The sequence below is a fragment of the Lampetra fluviatilis genome, chromosome 52, assembly GCF_964198595.1.
Source record: "Lampetra fluviatilis chromosome 52, kcLamFluv1.1, whole genome shotgun sequence".
In the NCBI taxonomy this organism is placed as follows: domain Eukaryota; kingdom Metazoa; phylum Chordata; class Hyperoartia; order Petromyzontiformes; family Petromyzontidae; genus Lampetra; species Lampetra fluviatilis.
This window is the reverse complement of record NC_136326.1, coordinates 6,408,836-6,432,141: the sequence shown is the minus strand read 5'-3', so window position 1 is coordinate 6,432,141 and position 23,306 is coordinate 6,408,836. Positions and strand designations below refer to the sequence as shown.

Genomic DNA, 23,306 nt, shown 5'->3' with positions numbered 1-23,306 from the left:
CGACTCAGCCTTAAATTAGTACGTGGTGCGGTGTGTAAACATCGCCACTGGGGGTACAAAGGCGACGATCTGTTTAAGGCTATACAGGGGATCTTTATCTGCCAGTATGGGTGATGGGGGGAGGACGATGATTGCTGTAGAATCTCAATTTAGAAATTTGCCGGTGAGTTTCGATTTTGACCAATACGGACCGTCAAGCCACGGCACACAATTGCCCACTCTTGCGAATGACGTCAGGGCATCTTTATCGTCTGCTGTGATTGAAGGAGGCGGTGCTAAATGACAGTAAGGGTGTAATTATGGTTCATACGCACACCTCCGTTTTGATCAGGGCGGACTGCCTGAATCTAACCGTGAATTTCTGCTAAAACAAGGTGGAGAGATGTTAACTACCTCGCCTGGTGTACAGGAGGTCGTGCGTTCCATCTTAACCCTGACGCCTGCTGCATATTTGGAGTTCGCGTGGATTTTTCTCCGGTTCCTCCGGGTTTTCCCTCCACATTTTAAAATCAACATCACCCGTTTAGAGTATTTGGCTGCTATAAATGTCCACATTATGATAAACCACTTCTACACCATTGGTACCTCATTTGCCAGTAAAAAAATATGATAATTGTTTTTTTACCCTTTTATCTGGCAACAAAACTGACACCTTTTTTACGAGGAGTCATGTCTGCATAGACCACAATACCTGCAGTCATAATGCAAAAAAATACATAACTCTGATAATGTATGCACTGTCCTTTTGGCGTCATCTGGTTCAACCCATGTGAGACTAGGCTCTAAGGAAAGCTGTCTCGGGTGTGGACCAATCAACTTCAAGGACAGTGCATACATTATCAGAGTTATGTTTTTTGTTTGCATTATGCCTGCAGGTATTGTGGTCTATGCAAACATGACTCCTCGTAAAAAAGGTGTCAGTTTTGTTGCCAGATAAAAGGGTTAAAGGGTAAAAAAACAATTATGATAAACCACTTCGTTGAGCTATCACTTGTGGCCAGATCGCTCCTGAAAAGGAGCTAAGTGGGGCCTGATTTGATACAACATAAATGGTTAACAGTTAGTGTAACTAACGAGTTAACAACCAGTGAACTCCTTTGCACTGTGCCTTGTCATCGTAACTGGTGGGCACACACTCTCACACTCTCTCTCTCTATGTAAACTTCCTGTGCAGTGCTGACTAAAGACGCATCTTTTCCCGTTTCCGAGTCGAGTGTGTCAATTATTACGGTTTGTTTCGCCATTAAATTGGCCATCTGCCACAATGGCGTCATGCAGGGTTCTAAATGTCAGCAGACGAAGTGTCTAGCCGTGTGAATGTTGTCGTCTGGAGATACAGCGGTTACCGGTTACCGGTTGCTTTCGATCTCCCGACGCAGAATTTGCAATTGATTCCTTTGTTTTGTTAATCCCCACCCCACCACCACAACAACCTCCGCCCCCACCTCCCCCCTCTCTCCCTCCGTATTTCTGTCCGCTCAGCAGTCTAATCTAGTGTTACATTTGTGTAGAGCCCTATCGCTGAAGGCACTTGGCGTCGCTAACATAACGATGAGCGGATGGAGTGATGTGCAGTCGTTAGCAGGGACGGTGCTACAATGTACTGAGGAATGAATGAGTGACAGACAGCAGCCATCGAGGGTTACTGAAGGGATCACGAAAGGGGCCGTAGGGGAGCGATGGGAAGGAGTGGGGGGGGGGAGAGGAAGAGAATGGGCAATGGGGAAGAGGTGATGCTTCAGACACTGTCTCCTCGACAGACCTGTTCTTCACCTGAGGACGGCTGCTTGCGTTGTGGCCGAAACGTCGTGAGAATTATTTTATTATGTTTTATTTTTATTATTTTATTATTTCCATTCTACGTGACTTTACCGAAAGAACCCAAGAAGGTGATGCTTCTATCAGAATTAGAGTATTTATTTCTGCTTGTGGAATCCGATGAGCTATGAAGATCTGTTTTCAACGATTGTCCAGTAGGGGTGGTTTAGAACGTCACAACAGCGAGCGATACAAAAACGCGATGAGAGTGAAATGTGTAAGAAAGGGTAGAAACACATCACAACTAAACTATCGGCAGGTCACGTGTGGTGGCAGGTCACGTGTGGTGGGGTAAATCGTGGGTACTCGCTCCTCTACCAAGATGTCCGTGTCAGAAGGCTCTCTCGAGCTCGAGCTCGAGCGGAGGTCCCTTCCGCCAGCAGTGACACGTGCAGGAAGTTGCAGGGCTGCGCCTCTAGCTGACGTTCACAAACACGCATCTCCAATCGATTACCGGTGATTTAAGCTCCTAACCACGAGCTCATTTCATCGCTCCATCTCCAGGACAGACATACTGCTGGGTGTGTTCTCTCCCTGGAATGCCAATATTGCGTTTCACTCATTCTTGTCGATGGCCCGGTGAGTGGAAATTCCACATTCGAATGCCAGGCGGCAGTCAACCCACAACGACAACCATTGCTCACATCCCACAAAGCTGTACCTATTTTATCTACCCTGAAAAAAGTGATGAACTGCGTTGATCCCAAACCGCTGTGACCCAAGCATAAATACCGATAATATTTTACGCCTTTCCTCTTGATGATGGGGTTGGGATGATGGGGCTAGAGCGGTGGTGCAATGGTTAGCGCACACTCGGGTCGGTTAATAGCACAGTGTGCTAAACCAACGGGCCGCCACACAGCAACCAGATGTGGCTTCCCAGTGGCGAGTGGTAACTTAACCCGTCCCCCTGCACCATGAATGCACTGGCCGGCGTATGTTGCAACGGGCATCATGACTGACGGTGACGTGGGGCAGCTCTTCACACAAGCAGCGGCATTGTGAATATATATATTTTTTAAATTGGGGACAATTTCCCAGAAGTTATTATCTCATAAGGTGAGTAGCATTGGTGTCATAACGCGTATAAAAATAGGCACACAGTTACTTTCCCTTGGTAAGCTCAGGCACGCAACGTGATGATTCAATCCGGGTTTTCTAAATCGCTGTCCGGCTCTTCGTGACTCACGCACACGTAAGAGGAGGGCGGAGGGGCGGGGGGGGTGTAAAAAAAAAACATGGACCGGATCTTTCGCGGTCGCACTGCGGATTCTGGATTCTGCGATCGAACCCTCTAACTTTCACTCGGGAAATTCCAACTTCCGCACCATTGCCCGTGCCCCCCTTTTTAACTCGTGAAGGTGGAGTGGTGGCGCAGTGGTCAGCACATCGCCCTGTCAACCCACCTGAGTTCGACTCCTGGCCAAGGCGAACATCAGTGGCTTGAAGAGAGAGGACGGCTCATAGGCGCCAGGAGGGACCACAGGCGAGCGGGAAAGGCAGCAGCAGCACTACCAACGATTGCCTGAGCTCTGCGGTCCTCTATATATGTAGGCGTTATCGGCCAATTAATGAGTTTAACACGTAGGCTTTCGCGACCAATATCATCCATAATACAGGTTTTCTTTGTTTGGGTTGGATCGCCTAAATATATTTCTTCGTCTGCCGCGCCAGGAGATCTATTCACCCTGACGCACATTCACCGATCACCCCACCCAATATAACATAATAGTTTGCATACCTATCGATTTTTTTTGGGGGGGAGGGGGGTATTTGTTGTTTGTTGTTGTTATTGTTGTTGTAACTTGTTGAACCCCCCCTCCCTCCTTACTGGACACATGTGACCAAGAGCTTCATAGCTCATCGGATTAACTCCTCCAGCACGCAATACAGATGCCGATTGTGCGCGCATCTGTGTGCAAGGGTGAGGCGAGGTCGGCTTTCACAACGCGTGGACAATGCCTAAGTGGACGTGCGCCCCCGTGCCCTTCCTGCCCTGGGCAATGCAGCGGAGAGATTCAACATCTGACCACAGCGTTGAATATTGCTGCCCCCCTCTGATACACACACACAACACACAATAAACAATACACACAACACAACACACACAATAAACAACACACACAATACAGACACACACCATACACAACACACACAATAAACAACACACACACAATCCAGACACACAACACACACAACACACACGATACAGACACACAACACACAATACACACACAACACACACAACACACACAATACAGACACACAACACACACAACACACACGATACAGACACACAACACACAATACACACACAACACACAACACACACAATACAGACACACAACACACACAATACAGACACACAACACACACAACACACACAATAAACAACACACACACAATCCAGACACACAACACACACAACACACACGATACAGACACACAATACACACACAACACACACACACACCACACACACAATACAGACACACAACACACAATACACACACAACACACACACAGAATACAGACACACAATACACACACAACACACACACACAATACAGACACACAACACACGCGATACAGACACACAATACGCACACAACACACACAATACAGACACACAACACACGCGATACAGACACACAATACGCACACAACACACACAATACACACACACAATACAGACACACAACACACAATACACACACAATACACACACACAACACACACACACAATACACACACAATACAGACACAACACACACACAATACACACACAACACACACACAACACACACAACACAATCCAGACACACAACACACACACAATACACACACAATACAGACACAACACACACACAATACACACACAACACACACACAACACACACAACACACACACAACACACACACAATACACACACAACACACACACAACACACACACAACACACAATCCAGACACACAACACACACACAATACACACACAATACAGACACAACACACACACAATACACACACAACACACACACAACACACACAACACACACACAACACACACACACAACACACACACACAACACACACAACACACACACAACACACACAACACACACACAACACACACACAATACACACACAACACACACACAACACACACACACACAGAATACAGACACACAATACACACACAACACACACACACAATACAGACACACAACACACGCGATACAGACACACAATACGCACACAACACACACAATACAGACACACAACACACGCGATACAGACACACAATACGCACACAACACACACAATACACACACACAATACAGACACACAACACACAATACACACACAATACACACACACAACACACACACACAATACACACACAATACAGACACAACACACACACAATACACACACAACACACACACAACACACACAACACAATCCAGACACACAACACACACACAATACACACACAATACAGACACAACACACACACAATACACACACAACACACACACAACACACACAACACACACACAACACACACACAATACACACACAACACACACACAACACACACACAACACACAATCCAGACACACAACACACACACAATACACACACAATACAGACACAACACACACACAATACACACACAACACACACACAACACACACAACACACACACAACACACACACACAACACACACACACAACACACACAACACACACACAACACACACAACACACACACAACACACACACAATACACACACAACACACACACAACACACACACAACACACAATCCAGACACACAACACACACACAATACACACACAATACAGACACAACACACACACAATACACACACAACACACACGCAACACACACAACACACACACAACACACACACACAACACACACACACAACACACACAACACACACACAACACACACAATACACACACAATACAGACACAACACACACACAATACACACACAACACACACACAACACACACAACACACACACAACACACACACACAACACACACACAACACACGCAACACACACACAACACACACACAATACACACACAACACACACACAACACACACACAACACACACACAACACACAATCCAGACACACAACACACACACAATACACACACAATACAGACACAACACACACACAACACACACACACAACACACACACACAACACACGCAACACACACACAACACACACACAATACACACACAACACACACACAACACACACACAACACACAATCCAGACACACAACACACACACAATACACACACAATACAGACACAACACACACACAATACACACACAACACACACAACACACACACACACAGCACACGCAACACACACACAACACACACACAATACACACACAACACACACACAACACACACACAACACACAATCCAGACACACAATACACACACAATACACACACAACACACACACAACACACACACAACACACACACACAACACACACACAACACACACAAAGTCGCCCATGTGTGTTCAATTGCTATCGGCCGCCCAGGCGTGTGACGTGTGCCAATTCTTTGTGCAAGTGGAACACGTGTGCGCCGTGTGTTTAGGGGCTCTTAAAATCCCACTGGGTGCCCTCATTGATCATTAGCGCGCCACGTTCGGTCTACTGCTGGATGATGATGATGCTGATGACGATAAGCGCGTGAAAAGACAAAGATCCCCCGTATAGCCTGTAACATACTGTTGGGGCAAGTGCTGTGAGCGAGAACGAAGGGGTGGGAGACCAGCACCACGCCCCGCCGTCTTTATCTCCCGAGTAGCGATGTTGACACACTGAACCAGGTACTCCTTTGAGGCCGAGTCGGCCTAGGAGAGGCCCATGATCGGTTAAGATAATCGAGTGCCTGGTGTTGGCAGTGAGCGGGAATCGATCTCGGGTAGCCGGATTTGTAGCACAGCTCAGTGAACGCGACACCCCCGCCGTTAAATTCCACCGTTTACCCTCATTGATCATTAGCAGGCACGCTCAGTCCCCTACTGAATGATGATGATGCTGCAGCTGATGATGATGATGATATCCGCATGCTACAACAACAACAACCGCTATTCGCCACTAAGTGGCGGTGACGTCACCACGACGCTTGTGCCAGGCCAAGTGCACCTTGAGGCTGCCACGTGAAGTGTCGAACGCCCGCTGGCAGGAGGTCACGGGGCAGACCCAGCAGGTGCCACGGGTCGACTGACCGAGATGACCGAGATGACTGGCTGATGCTCATGGGCACACTGACACACACACAAGCACATCCCCGCCCTACAAAAATGACCACGGTGTATCTCGAATTTCGTGGGCAGCAGCTGTCGCGACGCCTCTCTGCCGCCTGACTTACAAAGAGGCACAAACATCGCAAGGCTCACGTGACAGGCGCGCGGCGTTATGGGAAATTTGTGTAGCAATCATCAGCATCATCATCATCAGGCTCGTGCAGAATGTGGTGGCTTGGATATTTGGTCGGTGTGAAAATCCACAAGCGGCCACCAACAACATGAGAAGAACGGTGGCCATCGTATTTGTCCGGATTGTAAGACGCACCGGAAAATAAGACGCGCCCCTCGAACTCGTGCCCTGTGTTCGTAAAGTTATTCAAATCTACTCTACAAAACCTCCCCCCTCCCTCCCTATCGTCATCCACAAGAGAAAGGTGTATCATATAATCAGGAATACAATACACATGTCTATGACACATTATAACTATTGTGCCGTGTTATTCCTGTAACGACCATGGCCTCTTCCACGGCACGCGTGAGAGACGCACGTTTGCTGAACACGGTAACGTCTCGATTTAAAGCTTTTGTGACTGCAGGGATTCATCTTCTTGGTTCTTTCGGTAAAGTCACGTAGAAGGGAATTAATAAAACAATAAAAATAAAACACAATAAAATAATTATCACGACGTTTCGGCCACAACGCAAGCAGCCGTCCTCAGGTGAAAACCAGGTCCGTCGAGGCGACAGATTACTTCCCTTCTACGTGACTTTACCGAAAGAACCAAGAGGACGGAAACGTCTGTTTAACACGTGGGTTGTCGCGACCAATGTTATCCATAACAGAGACCCAAAAAAAAAACTATTATGGACGAAAATGTTTCTTTCTCGTGATGACCCCCCCTCCTCCTCCACCCCCCCCCCAAGGACTGCTTTGAAGAGTTGATGAAATTCTCTCCAGAGGCTGGAAGAGTTGAATCACAGAGCCCCGTCTCAAGGCGACGCCGCGCGTCTCCCGACGTCAACATCGCGCACGGCCACCCCGACAACCCAGACTATCACGTGTTAGCGGTAACGTAACCTTAGGAACGAAGCTACATCATCAATACATTACGCGCGTGTGCGGGCGGTCCCCGTTTTTACGACATAATGTCGTAAATCGGACGGTGTAAAATAAAATTAAAACAAATATTTTTTTAAATTTTACCAGGTTAGGCCCACTGAGCTATATAGATCTTTTTTCAGGAGCGAGCTGGCCACAAATGGTAGCTTATCGATGTGGAAATTTAAAATGCTCTGAACGCATGTTGATTCTTAATGTTGGAGGGGAAAACCGGAGGATCTGGAGAAAAATACACGCATCCACGCGTAGAGAGACAAACGAACTCCAAATATACAGCAGCAGGCGTCAGGGTCGGGATCCATCCCAGGACCTCCTGCACACCAGGCGAGGTAGTTAACATCTCGCCGCAATGCAAACTCCAAATATACAGCAGACGTCAGAGTCGGGATCGAACCCACGTCCTCATGTACACCAGGCGAGGTAGTTAACATCTAGCAACCGCGAATAGCAGCACCTATGAAGGCCGGCACGACCCACTAGTCGATGGGTGACCAACACCACGCCCGGCCTCCTGTTAGTCGTCCCGGTGATGATGTGTATACGCCGCACGTATTTGAGGCTGAGTCGACCTAGGAGAGTCCCAGTAACGGTTCAGATGATCGTCAGGGGTGTTGGTGGCTGTGAGCGTGAATCGCGAATTCTTTGTCTTTGCCGGGTTGATCGTGCAGAGCCGCTCACCGCTGCACGATCACACCGCACTCACACGCAGATAGGAATGTTTAAAAACACTCGGGAGAAAGCGGGAGAGTGAGTGAGGTGGGGGGGGGAGCGGTGGTGTAGCGGTTAGCGCGCTGCGATACGAACCCGGCGACTTGATGTCGATCCCCGCTCACGGCCAACACCGGTGACGATTATTTAAATCGGTGCTGTGCCTCCCCTACGTCGACTCAGCCTCAAATAAGTATCTGGTGCGATGCGTAAACATCGCCGACAAATATGGCCGGGCGTGGTGCTGGCCACCCACCCCCTCGTGCGCCATGCCGGCCTTCATATTTGCTCGCGAACAGCCTTAATGGCACCGCTCCCCACAGACACACACACACAAACACAGACACTGCCATCACAATGTACGCATGCATGCACATGGGTCAATCTTCAAAACAAACGTTCAATGCTGCCCAAAAGTCTGCCCCCAACACGAGCGTCTGAGTGGCTATTCTATGGGAGTGACCAAAAAAAAATCACTAAAAATCACAACATCGCAAGTTTGCTTCGCTTTCCGGCGATGTTATCATCATTATTGTTAGTTTAATGAGCTGGAAGGAAATGCCGCCTCCACCCCGTCTCCACCCCCTCCTCCTCCTCCTGCCAGGGTCTCTCTGCACAGTCGCCTTTTCCGCTCCCCTCCCCGCTTATAACGGACGGAGCGCTGTGAATCCCATCGGTTCCAAATCACCTCGAGCGTAGCGCACGGACACGGAGCGCGCGTATCGCAGCTCGCCTTCTTATTCTCTCTCTCTCTCTCGCCGTGCTAAATAGATCTCATTACTTTATTTCGAGTGCCGGGCGCGGGAACATTCCGTCGATGTTGTCCAGCCAGGGAGAGATATCGTGATACTTAACACAACAGCGAGAGACCATAGAAAGAGAGAGAGAGACCCAGAAAGAGAGAGTGTAGGACAGTGGTTAGCGTATTGGAATTTTTGTGGTCATCGTGTTTAGAGGAGTCAGCAGCAGCAGCAGCGGCAGAGGCAAAAGCAACGAGTAGCGATATTATCGCCCGTCGCAGTAATAGCAGCAGCAACAGCAGCGTCAGTAACGGCAGCATCATCGTTATCATCAACTGCAGCAGCATCACCGTTATCATCAGCTGCATCATCCTCATCAGTCGTCAGCAGCCATGGTCGCCTTGCTCCTGTGCCTCGCCTCGCTGCTTCTCGGTGGCGTTTGCGCTACGCCCGCCACCTTCGTGTCGTGCTCTGGCAACAGCTGCTACAGCCTCGTCAAACATCAGCCGCAGCAGCACGTCGACTTCAACGCGGCGTTGACGGCGTGCGAGAGGACGGGGGGACATCTCGCCACCGTGGACACCGAGGGAGAAGCAGAGCTACTGGGCAGACTCATGCGCGCGGTCGAGGATGAGACTTATCGCTCGGCGTCGTCCCCGCGATCATCATCCCCATCGTCTCGCAAGTCCAGCAGAGCTCCCGAGTACTGGATGGGCCTGCGCCGTAAGGGCTGCAGGATGGACATGAAGGGCCCCTTACGCGGCTTCTCGTGGCTGGCGCACAGCGAGGCTCACGCCGCTGACTCCCACTACGAGAACTGGCTCGAGCAGAGCTTGACCTCGTGCACGCGTGAGCTCTGCGCCTCGCTCGTGCTCGCCTCCGTCGACGCGCCGCCGGGTTGGAAGTCGCGCTTCTGCAAGAGTCAAGCGGTGCAAGGGTTTGTGTGCGAGCACCCGGTGGGGGTCCGCGTGGCCTCGGGGTGCGGACCCCTGCCGCTGGAACAGGGGCTCCGAGCCTCCGCCGTGAGGACGAGCGCGGGCACCGCGCGCTACGTCGTGCCGTGGGACGACGGCGGCGCGGTGAGCCCGCTGGGAATGCTGCCCGTCGGCAGCAAGGCCGTGGTGGTGTGCGGAGCGACGTTCGGAGGAGATGATGGCGGTGATGATGACGACGACTATGATGATATTGGTGGCGGCGGCGGCGGTGATGTCGCTGATGGGATGGCGAACGCCGTTTGCAGCAGAGGCGCGGGCGGTGACGCCGAGTGGAAGGTGAGCGAGCCACTGCCCTGCCTGCTGAAGGCTATCGACAAGGAGCTGTCCTCATCCGCCTCGTCCTCCTCCTCCATGTCGCCGACCTGTCCGCCCGGGTTCGAACTCGTGCGAGGTCAATGCGAGGACGTGGACGAGTGCGCGCGCGACGACCCCTGCCAGCAGCAGGGCCTGTGCACCAACAAGGAGGGCGGCTTCGTGTGCGACTGCGTGGAGGGCTACCAGCTGGTGAACCTCACCGAGTGCGAGGACATCGACGAGTGCGATTACGAGCCGTGCGACGACCACTGCGTCAACACGGACGGCTCGTACGAGTGCACGTGCCCGCGCGGCTACCAGCAGGACAAGAGCGGCCTCGGCTGCCACGACACGGACGAGTGCGACCTGGGCGCGCACGCGTGCCACCACGTGTGCAACAACACCGAGGGTAGCTACGAGTGCTCGTGCGACGAGGGGTGGCGCCTGGAGGCGGACAACGTCACGTGCACGCACGAGAAACATCTGCTGGAGAGCACTACCACCACCACCACCACGACCACGTCGACGACGACGACGACGACGGATTGGGTGGACATCACCCCGACCGAGTCTCCACCCAACCTGGCGTTCCACGTGCTCCTGCCCATTGCGATCGCCCTCGTGTTGGTGGTGATCGTGGTGTGCGCCGTGGCCATGGTGCTGCTGTGTTGCCGAGGCAGCGGAAAGACGAGGAAGCGTCGTCGGCAGGAGGAGGAGGAGGAGCAGGCTCCGCAGGGCGAGAAGAAAAACGAGTACGTGTGGCTGGCGACCCAAGGTGCCGCGCAAGGGGTCAAGGAGATGCCGAGACCGTCGGCCCCGACGCAGGTTCACCACGAGGGCGAGCGAGAGCTAAAGCCGAGGGGCCCGGACGATGTGGACGAGACGCGCCACTCGACAGCCTGAACGTTGTTTCTCCGTGTGGCTTGTCACGTGCGCACGTTGAACTTTTTTCGCACCGTACGTATACCAACGGTGCTCTTCGGAGGTGATGGGGGAAGGACAAAAAAACTGAGCACACGCAAAAAAAAGTTCTAAAGAAATTCGTTTGTCAAGCTAGGTGATTTCAAAAGTGCGTGGTGGTTCCCAGTGGCTTCATAGTATATCGGATGGGAGAACGTTCCAGACGGCCGCAGAAGCCCATCTGAAAGCGCGCGATGCGGTGACCACCGCTTTTGTTCGATGGCAGCAGCCAAAAGCCGTTGCGAGGATGGGCGCAGTTCGCGTGATGGTTTCTGCTGTTTGACAAGAAAGTGTTCACGTAGAATGTTTGTATATTTTTCTATTTTATTGCTGCGCTTAGCGTGATTGCGGTGTTGTGAAACCTGGCGCATTTAATGACAGCGGTGAAACATCAATATGATCGTGATGGCGATGATTTCTTTGTTGTGAGTGATTTGTGCGAGTGGTTGATCTTCATGATTGCTGATACGTATGCTCACGATGTTGATGATTGCTGGCGATGGTTTTGAATTATCGATTGAAACGATGATTTGGTCGGTGTGAATGATGTGTGGTGGCTTGTGAGTGTCACTTCACCATGTTCAAAGGACGGGCTGCCCTCTAAGATAAATAGTTACATCTCCATGGCAAGTGTCGTTCAAACCACAAGTGTCAATTCCAGACCTCTCTTGGCGACAAGCAAATGAGGACATTTCATTTGCATTACAGCTTCAGACTGACTTTGAAATGTCAAACAATGCCCCTTTATTAAACAATGCTCTTTTACCAAACAATGCCCTTTCATTAAACAATGTAATTTTATTAAACAATGTCCATTTATTAAAAAAAAATTTTTCATCAAACAATGCCCTTTTATTAACCAATGCCCTTTTATTAAACAATAAATTTTTATCAAACACTGCCCTTGTATCAAACAATATCCATTTATCAAACAATGCCCTTTTATTAAACAATGCCATTGTATTAAACAATGCCCTTTAATTAAACAATGCTCTTTTATCATACAATTCCCTTTAATCAAACAATGCCCTTGTATCAAAAAAATGCCCTTTTATTAAACAATGCCCTTTTATTAAATTATGCCCTTTTTTCGATTTAAAGCTTTCGTAACTGCAGGGATCCATCTTCTTGGTTCTTTCGGTAAAGTCACGTAGAAGGGAAATAATAAAATAATAAAAATTAAACAGAATTAAATAAAAATTCTCACGACGTTTCGGCCACAACACAAGCATTGGGACGCTCCGACAGCTCTGTTTCTTCACCTGAGGACGGCTGCTTGTATTGTGGCCGAAACGTCGTGAGATTTTTATTTTATTATATTTTATTTCTATTATTTTATTATTTCCCTTCTACGTGACTTTACCGACAGAACCAAGAAAATGCCCTTTTTTCTCAAACAATGCCCTTGTATCAAACAATTCCCGAGTATCAAACAATACCCTTTTATCAACCAATGCCCTTTTAATTAACCAATGCCCTGTTACGACTCCCGAAGTAAATAATTGACACACGCCGACCGAGCAATATGCCTCCGAGATGGTCTATGGGGTGGCAGCGGGGGGTGACGTAGAATCTTGCCAACGAACGGCGTTGCCCTCTGATCAGAATGCTCGACGCAATCTTAGGGATTGTGGATTCCAACAGATTTAGACAATCATCCTTCCGGGATCAGAATTCGCACACACACACACACGTATCACGACAATTATATATAAGCACAACAATATTGAAACATAATTACATAATATTATTTGGTTCCTTCGGTAAAGTCACGTAGGTAGAAAAATAATAGATCACGACGTTTCATTAATAACATAACGATAATACCAAACATTTACCAAAGAAAGACTCGCCCCGGTACGACACTGTAAAGTGTGAACCACGCCATCCCATCAGCAGCGAAGAGCGTTCACATTTGTGACAAAGAGCTTCATAGCTCATCGGATTCCTTCCTGCATAAATAAAGATTGCGATTCCGTGAAAAAACCGGAGAAGCAGGAGAAACCCCGGCATACGAGGGGGAGACATTCGTCACTAACATCTCCTGGCAAGCCCTGGGTGGTGGTGGTGGTGGTGGTTATGATCACCATGCGAGCGCTAACCAGGCTCAGCTTAGTTCCCGAGTGATGACGTTAACGGACGCATTCCATGGTGATTTGTCCGTGATCAACGGTGGATGTCTTCATGGATAGACTGGTCTCCGTCATAGCAATGCGGAATGGCCATCAACGTACTCGAGGCCGCTGATGAAAATGGCCATTGAAGAAGGACGCACGGCTAAGGCTTCGTGAACGTATCGTCGGGGACAGATTTGCAGAGGTGTGGACTCGAGTCATGTGACTTGGACTCGAGTCAGACTCGAGTCATGAATTTGATGACTTGCGACTCGACTTGGACTTGCATAACAATGACTTTGTCCCACCTCTGAGATGTGGACTCGAGTCATGTGACTTGGACTCGAGTCAGACTCGAGTCATGAATTTGATGACTTGCGACTCGACTTGGACTTGCATAACAATGACTTTGTCCCACCTCTGCAGATTTGTGACAATTTGAAACGGCCGGGGATTTTCGTAACGATCCACACGTTTGTTGCAACGAGCTTCCCCGTGCTGATGTTGACACCGCGGCAGCTACGGAGAACGGGCTGGTTCACGTCGTTCCAAGGCGATCCGCAAGCCGTGCACAATCGCTCGTTGGCGCTCCTCGTAAAGTCACCGCGCCGTGCATTGCGCACGGCGCATTGCACGGCGCGTGGAGCAGCATTGGGCATCGGTCGATAGAGATCGGCTCGCGCCTACACGTGGATCACGTGTTCCCGCGCGCGGCCACCTCGACTCTGGACCCAGCCCGCCCTCCTTTCTCTCCCCGCTGACGCCCACTGTGAAAACAGACGCCGGTCCTCCTCACTTCTGCTCACTCCTTGCTCCTCTCTTGAGTCTCTCGCTCTCTTCCCTCTCATCATTACCACCCTCATCATCACCACGCTCTCATCATCACCACCACCCTCTCATCATCATCACCCTATCATCACCACCACCCTCTCATCATCACCACGCTCTCATCATCACCACCACCCTCTCATCATCATCACCCTCTCATCATCACCACCCTCTCATCATCACCACCCGCTCATTATCACCACCCGCTCATCATCACCACCACCCTATCAGCATCACCACCCTCTCATCATCAACACCCTCTTATCATCATCACCACCCTATCATCATCACCACCCTCTCATCATCAACACCCTCTTATCATCATCGCCACCCTCTCATCATTACCATCACCCTATCATCATCATCACCACCCTCTCATCATCACCACCCTCTCATCATTACCATCACCCTATCATCATCACCACCCTCTCATCATCACCATCACCCTCTCACCATCACCACCACCCTCTCATCATCACCACCCGCTCATCATCACCACCACCCTATCAGCATCACCACCCTCTCATCATCAACACCCTCTTATCATCATCACCACCCTATCATCATCACCACCCTCTCATCATCAACACCCTCTTATCATCATCACCACCCTCTCATCATCACCATCACCCTATCATCATCATCACCAACCTCTCATCATCACCACCCTCTCATCATTACCATCACCCTATCATCATCACCACCCTCTCATCATCACCATCACCCTCTCATCATCACCACCCTCTCATCATCACCACCCTATCATCACCACCACCCTCTCATCATCACCACCATCACCCTTTCGTCCCCGACAACTTGACCCGGTCATTCCTTCCCTCCCCCCTCCCTCCTCCTCCTTCCGTTCCTGCCCAGCGCTCCTCCTCATTCTTCTCCCCGCTGTCCTCATCTCGAGCCGTGCCCTCTCTCCCCCCTGCCGCTCTCTGCCGCTCACCCTGCTGCCCTGCTGCCCTTTTGTGCAACTGACTCTACTCTCCCTTTTCTCTGGCGGTGGTGGTGAAGAGGCCACTGGTTCTACAGTTTGTATTTAAAATATGACACCGTGCACGGTCTAGCAAGCAACCGTATTCGTTCCTGACTTTGTGTGGTTTTTTGTTTGTCCCCGTGGCTTTCATCCTTGACTAGTGGTGCCACCACGGGTTACACATCTTTCACAGCAGCATTAATAATAATCATGAACATCATCATAATGACCTCATTACTACATTTGGCATTTGCCCCATTCCTCATTGGGCAGGTGCTGTCACGAAGGAAGGCGCAGCTGTGTTTCACAGACAGGTGAAGTCTGCCTGCCAGTAGTGGGGGGCTGGGTGGGTTGGACACACGTGTGTGCGTTGAACTTCTTTCGCACCGTACGTAGCCAACCGAGCCAACCGTGATAATCGGAGGTGCAGTGTTGAGTCTATGGGCAGTGTTGAGTCTATGGGTAGCAGTGTTGAGTCTATGGGCAGTGCTGAATCTATGGGTAGCAGTGTTGAGTCTATGGGTAGTGCTGAGTGTATGGGTAGTATTGAGTCTATGGGCAGTGCTGAGTCTATGGGCAGTGATGAGTCTATGGGTAGCAGTGCTGAGTCTATGGGCAGTGTTGAGCCTATGGGCAGTGTTGAGTCTATGGGCAGTGTTGAGTCTATGGTCAGTGTTGAGTCTATGGGCAGTGTTGAGTCTATGGGCAGTGTTGAGCCTATGGGCAGTGGTGAGTCTATGGGCAGTGTTGAGTCTATGGGCAGTGTTGAGTTTTTGGGCAGTGTTCAGTCTATGGGCAGTGTTGAGTCTATGGGTAGTGTTGAGTCTATGGGCAGTGTTGAGTCTATGGGCAGTGCTGAGTCTATGGGCAGTGCTGAATCTATGGGTAGCAGTGCTGAGTCTATGGGCAGTGTTGAGTCTATGGGCAGTGTTGAGTCTATGGGTAGCAGTGTTGAGTCTATGGGCAGTGCTGAATCTATGGGTAGCAGTGCTGAGTCTATGGGCAGTGTTGAGTCTATGGGCAGTGTTGAGTCTATGGGTAGCAGTGTTGAGTCTATGGGCAGTGCTGAATCTATGGGTAGCAGTGCTGAGTCTATGGGCAGTGTTGAGTCTATGGGCAGTGTTGAGGCTATGGGCAGTGTTGAGTCTATAGACAGTAAGTATGTAAAACTTCTTTCGCACCGTACGTAGCCAACCGTGCTCATCGGAGGTGCGTGGGTGACGGGACGATGCTGCTCTGTGGGTTTGATCCAGTGACGGCCAGTGGATTCGACAAAGCATTGTAAAAATACCCAAATCAATATTGTCATCATTATTATTATACGTATGCAATAGTATTGGTGAAGACTGTCCTGAGCCTCGTTGCGATATGTTCGCTCTGTTAACGCCGCGACAGCTCCGAGCGGCTGTTCTCTGAAGGCGGAGCACGAACGAATGAATGAAAGCGCGTGTTTCTATAACGCCACGCTCTTACACTTGGCAAATAGAACAACAACAACTTTGTAACACGTGCTAAATTAAGGACTGACTCGTGACTCAGATCGTACAGTTTCACAGAACGGACGCCCATGGTGCTTTGCAATAAGTCATACTTTTAATAGCAACGTTATAATGTCGCGTAACTTGTACCGTTTTTCTTCACTCTCAGAGAGAGAGAGAGAAGGGAGGGGGGGGTAATGATTAAATAGAAATAATGATTCCGTGGGAAACTACAGACAAACAGGGGAGGCGACCAGAACCCGTACCAACAATTGCCCAAGTTCTGTGGTCCTATGTGTATGCGTGTATGTTGAACGTATTTCGCACGGCACCGTGCTAATCGGAGGGCGACGCGTGTGCCAACTCCATCCATGCGTGTTTACGGTGACAATGACGATGACGACGGTGTAGGACGTGTCAACTCGCATTCGTAGTTGTGATCAATATCGACGAAGGAAGGTAACGCAGGAGGCAGGACAGCCGTGCTGTGGACGCGTCACGAGGATTACACCAAAGAGCATCCAGGCAAAAAGCAATTGCAGCGATAATGAGAAAGGGAAACGTGTGGGTTGTGGTTTCGTGGTGGAATTGACGACGAGGAACACAAGATGTGGAGTCGTGGAGCGGACGAGTGGAATGGGAGAACGATGCGAGAACGGAGAAGATCGACACGGGGCCATCCGGCAATTCCGGGTGCCGCTCTCCCGGGACTGATGTACGGGCGAGTGTTTACGACGTTGTGTGCTGGACACGATCGCCAACAGTGAATGGCTGATTGGGTTCAGTGTTGGCGTCGTCCTGCTGTTGCTGCTGCTGCTGCTGCTCGATTTAAAACGGGAAGCAGGTTGATTGCTTCACTATTCTGGCAATTCGCGCGATGATGCTGGATGTAATATTATTGACAGCGAAACGTCGGGCGACTCAAATTGTAAACGTTGTGGATTTACTCTCCACGACACGCCGGTGGGCTGAAGTGGTAACTATTTGGCGTTTTGTTTACGTGACAAATCCCCGACTAATTGGCTGTGTCACGTAGGTAAAAAAATTAAACGTGACTTTGCCGAAAAAAACAAAGAGTATGAATCGTTGCAGTCACGAAAACTTCAAATCTAGAATTAAGGGTGGTGGAGGGTTTCAACACATTTGTACTCTCGCCATCTAACACCAAAAACTTTTGTCGTGAATAATACTGGTCGCGGAAACCTGCTACCTTGTTAAACTGAGTGAAAAACTGCTGACGAGGGAATGGGGGGGGGGTCTGACCCAACGGGCTGTACGGGAGAGAAGAGCGGGTGGGTTTCAAGTGGATGTGGGCACGTGTTCGGTGGCTAGGAGATGTCAAATCCCTCGCCTGGTATACAGGAAATCGTGGGTGCGATCCCGGCCCTGATGCCTGCTGTATATTTGGGGTTTGCGTGTCTCTCTCTCATCATCACCACGATTGCGAGGAGATGTTAACTCCTAGCCTGCTATACTGGAAGGCATGGGTTCGATCCCGACCCTGACGCCTGTTGTATATTTGTCTCCCCCCGTGGTTGCGTGGATTTGTGTTTTGTGTTTTATATCCGGGCTCCTCCGTTTTTTTCTCCCACTGCATTTAGAATGAACGTCTCCACGCGTCCCGAGTGTTTGGCCGCTCTGAATGTCCACGTGATGACGAGCCACTTCGTTGAGCTGTCACTTGTGAACGGCCAGATCGCTTGACCTGGTAAAGAGAAATACAGAATTCGTAATGGTCAATATTCGGGGGGGGGGGGGGGGGTTCGGGCCGTGGTGGGCGGTTAGTTGATGCGTTTCCTTGCATCGATGACTATTTCACAAATTGTCAATTTTTGCTGACTTTCGCATTGTATAAATTGTTAATAATGAGAAGAAATAAAGCTACTATGACTGACTACTAGATGCAATACTTGCGCTCGCTTCTCGTTTCATTCCTCGACCCTTGCACACTGCCCCTGTACATCTAATCCACTCGATTATAGTTACAGATTTTTTCGTAAAACTACGTAAAGCGCCTTAAGCTACGGCGCTCTATAAATATAAAGCAAAATTAAAATCATCTTGTTATCGTCATCGTTGTGCCTGTAATGCACGTTGAACTTCTCTCGCACCGCCGTGCATAGCCAAACGTGCTCATCGGAGGTGCGGGTGATTGACGACAAACACCAAACACAACAATAAGCAGTCGTTACCATCAGCCACGGTCAATCCACTGCCGAATGAATGCCCCCCAACCAACATTGAAGACTTCGCTCACAGTCCCGCAAGCGATGCCACACAATCAATTTCAGTCTTTACTACACACCAGAGGTCGCAACCGAGTACCCGATACCCGGCGGGTAGCCGTTTGCGACCCTGGTACGGCCGGGTACGGGTACGGGTAGGCCGTGAGTCACTGGTGAGTAGCCGTTTGTCACTCATTTCGGGTAGGGTACGGGTACGGAACGGCTACCCGTACCCGGCCGGGTACGGGTACGGGTACCCATTTGCGACCCTGGTGCGGCCAAGTACGGGTACGGGTAAGGAATCACAACCCGTTTGCGACCTCTGCTACACACGCAGCTGATTTCATCGTTTAAAAAACGATTTCAAAGCCTTACAACAGGCTGTTAGGGCAAGTGCCGCTTACCGAGCACACATGCTAGGCCAACGCAGCACACGAGCTGGTGGTTAGCCAGCACCGCGCCCGGCCGCCTTTGTCTCCCCGGTGCTCATTTGAGGTTGACTCGACATGAGGGGGGCCACCAAATGTCAGCCGTGGCCGGGAGTCCAACTCAGGTCGCCGGGGTTCAAATGCCGGTGCTCTAACAACCGTAATGGGACATCACACACACACACACACCCTTTATTAATGCTACCCCTATCCCCTCCCTTTGATGCTGCTAATCCTGCATAATGCACGGGCATAAGTAGTACTAATCACATACCTGCATTTCCCATATCCCTCCCTTTGATGCTGCTAATCCTGCATAATGCACGGGCATAAGTAGTACTAATCACATACCTGCATTTCCCATATCCCCTCCCTTTGATGCTGCTAATCCTGCATAATGCACGGGCATAAGTAGTACTAATCACATACCTGCATTTCCCATATCCCCTCCCTTTGATGCTACTAATCCTGCATAATGCACGGGCATAAGTAGTACTAATCACATACCTGCATTTCCCATATCCCCTCCCTTTGATGCTGCTAATCCTGCATAATGCACGGGCATAAGTAGTACTAATCACACACCTGCATTTCCCATATCCCCTCCCTTTGATGCTGCTAATCCTGCATAATGCACGGGCATAAGTAGTACTAATCACATACCTACATTTCCCATAAATATGCTAAATTCCTGTTGATATGCAAATTCCTTTGTCAAAGCGCTCTTCCCCCTCCAACCCAGCTTAAATATACGCTGCCAAGCCTGGTGTGTTCATTCAGACGCTGTCTTTCTGACAGACCTGTTCTTCACCTGAGGACGGCTGCTTGCGTTGTGGCCGAAACGTCGTGAGAATTATTTTATTATGTTTTATTTTTATTATTTTATTATTTTCATTCTACGTGACTTTTCCGAAAGAACCATGAAGAAAAAAGTGTTGATACTTTTCAATGCATATATTCGTATCGACTTCACGTCAGTATCTCGAATAACAATAAAAAAAAAACTGTTCACTTTTCTTTTTGGTTGTATAGATTTTTCGGACACCCTTTATATATGCGTGTGCACGTGTCTGGGATGTGTTGCGAATGGAAACCAAAAAAAGTGTTTTGTTTTAGTAATGCGTTGTAAGCGGAGGAATTCGTTATATAATTATGAACTTGGCGACCGCGTGTCCATTACGAATTATAAATCCATTCCAGATGTGACCGTGCAAGACAAACCGGCTCTCTCCTTCAGACCGTAATCGACACTCGTGGCCTCGTCGCGTTCCCGTAACCCATGAAACGCGACAACAAACGACAACTCAACTCACGGCACGAGAAATAAATCCAATTCAAAGAAAACAATCGCCAACGTGAACACGCATCATGCACCGGCTGCACATATTGCATCCGTGTGGGATAGCGCGTTGCCCCTTCGCATGCGTGGAGTTTCTCTGGGTGCTGTGCTCCCCCCCCCCACCACCATGTATAAACACGTATTTATTGCCCGAAAACACCTTAATATATAGAGGACCGCAGAGCTTGGAAGGGGTGCTATTGCTGTTGCCTTCTTCTTATTCCCGGTGGTTCTTCCCCGCACCTCTGAGACGTCCGCTCGTCGGCAGTGAGCGAATATTGTGCGCTTACAAGTCGACACTTAATGTTGTTAAAATTATCAAATGTTGAAATGTTCCCGGAAAAAAATAAAGTTTTCAACATACGGACAACAATTCATCTTATACTAACTTTTTTATGTTGCAGGAGCCATTCCGTGCCCAAAATATATCGATATATATCGGCAGAGTGAATAAATTACGGAGAACATTCATCATCATCGTCATCAGCAGCAGCAGCAGCCATCATCTATCCACTGCTAGATCAAGGCCTTCCCCAGCCGTCACGATCCGTCACAATCCGCTTAGCGCCTGCACCAGAAACGATTTGGTCGCTCCATCTCCCTTGGTCGTGGCGCTATGCGGAGCGTACCATCCTTTGGACGTGACTCGGTCTCTGTTCTTGGCCAATCGGCCGTTATCCTTCTGAGCAACGTGTCGAGCCGAAGCCCACTGTTGTGAATGATCAATGAAATGTCTCTTACGTGGGTACGTTCTCTCGTGTACGCCTTAAGCAGCGTGTACTACCGACTAAGACGTATCATGAGATCTTGTTTGCCAGTATCAAAGAATGAAAAAGTTAATTTTGATTTAAAGCTTTCGTGACTGCAGGGATTCATCTTCTTGGTTCTTTCGGTAAAGTCACGTAGAATGGAAATAATAAAATAATAAAAAGAAAACATAATAAAATAATTCTCACGACGTTTCGGCCACAACGCAAGCAGCCGTCCTCAGGTGAAGAACAGACAGACCTGCATACAGACCTGTTCTTCACCTGAGGACGGCTGCTTGCGTTGTGGCCAAAATGAGAAGGGAAATAATAAAATAATAAAAAATTTACATAATAAAATAATTCTCACGACGTTTCGGCTACAACGCAAGCAGCTTGCGTTGTAGCCGAAGCGTTGTAGCCAAAACGTCGTGAGAATTATTTTATAATGTTTTATTTTTATTATTTTATTATTTCCAGTCTACGTGACTTTACCGAAAGAACCAAGAAAATGAAAAAGTATGTAGAGGTTTTACCCTTTCTGGTAATACAACAGTTGTGTTAAGATGTTCAAACACCAAATAGACACCTTTTGCAAGGAATCATGTCTGCATCAACCACAGGAACTTGCCGTGAACATGCGAACAGACGTGCTTTGATGATATATGCATAGTCTTTGGAACTGATTGGCCTAGACCAGAGACATATCGATCAGGAGAATGCACCTCAACAAAGAAAATGGAATTGAATGTGACGAGTGTGCAATGAAGCACGGAAGGGAGGTGCATGCTGGGAGTGATATCGATAGATAGAGAGAGGGACACGTGGATTAGAGAACACGCGCAGGGTAGAGGAGACGTCACCATCACATTGATCTTTATCCAGCAGTAGATAGATGACGCTTACACAGAAAGACATAGAAACGAACAACCTGAATTAATTCTAGATTTGAAGCTTTCGTGACTGCAAGGATTCATAGTTTTAGGGTTTTTTTCGGTAAAGTCACGTAGGTAAGAAATTAATTAAAGTAAAATTAAATTAAAATTAAAAATAAAATAAAAATCACGACGTTTCGGAGGCAACACAAGCTTCCGTCTTCAGGTGGAACCGTCACAGCACGATAGCTGCATCAAGTGAGAGAAATTCCAAGAAAACAGTCCTTGTATATATACTGGTTGAGGGTGGGAGGAGCCAAGGTAGGCCC

The 23,306-nt window shown here is 49.1% G+C and overlaps 1 protein-coding gene across 1 annotated transcript; it reads left to right on the top strand.

Moving 5' to 3' along the window:
• Positions 1–9,662: 9,662 nt before the first annotated feature.
• On the top strand, positions 9,663–12,377 carry LOC144948991 (thrombomodulin-like). The gene has a single exon (XM_078878775.1). It carries the CDS (start codon positions 10,106–10,108, stop codon positions 11,903–11,905), a length of 1,800 nt encoding a protein of 599 aa, XP_078734901.1. The 5' UTR covers positions 9,663–10,105; the 3' UTR covers positions 11,906–12,377.
• The last annotated feature ends 10,929 nt before the right edge of the window (positions 12,378–23,306 follow it).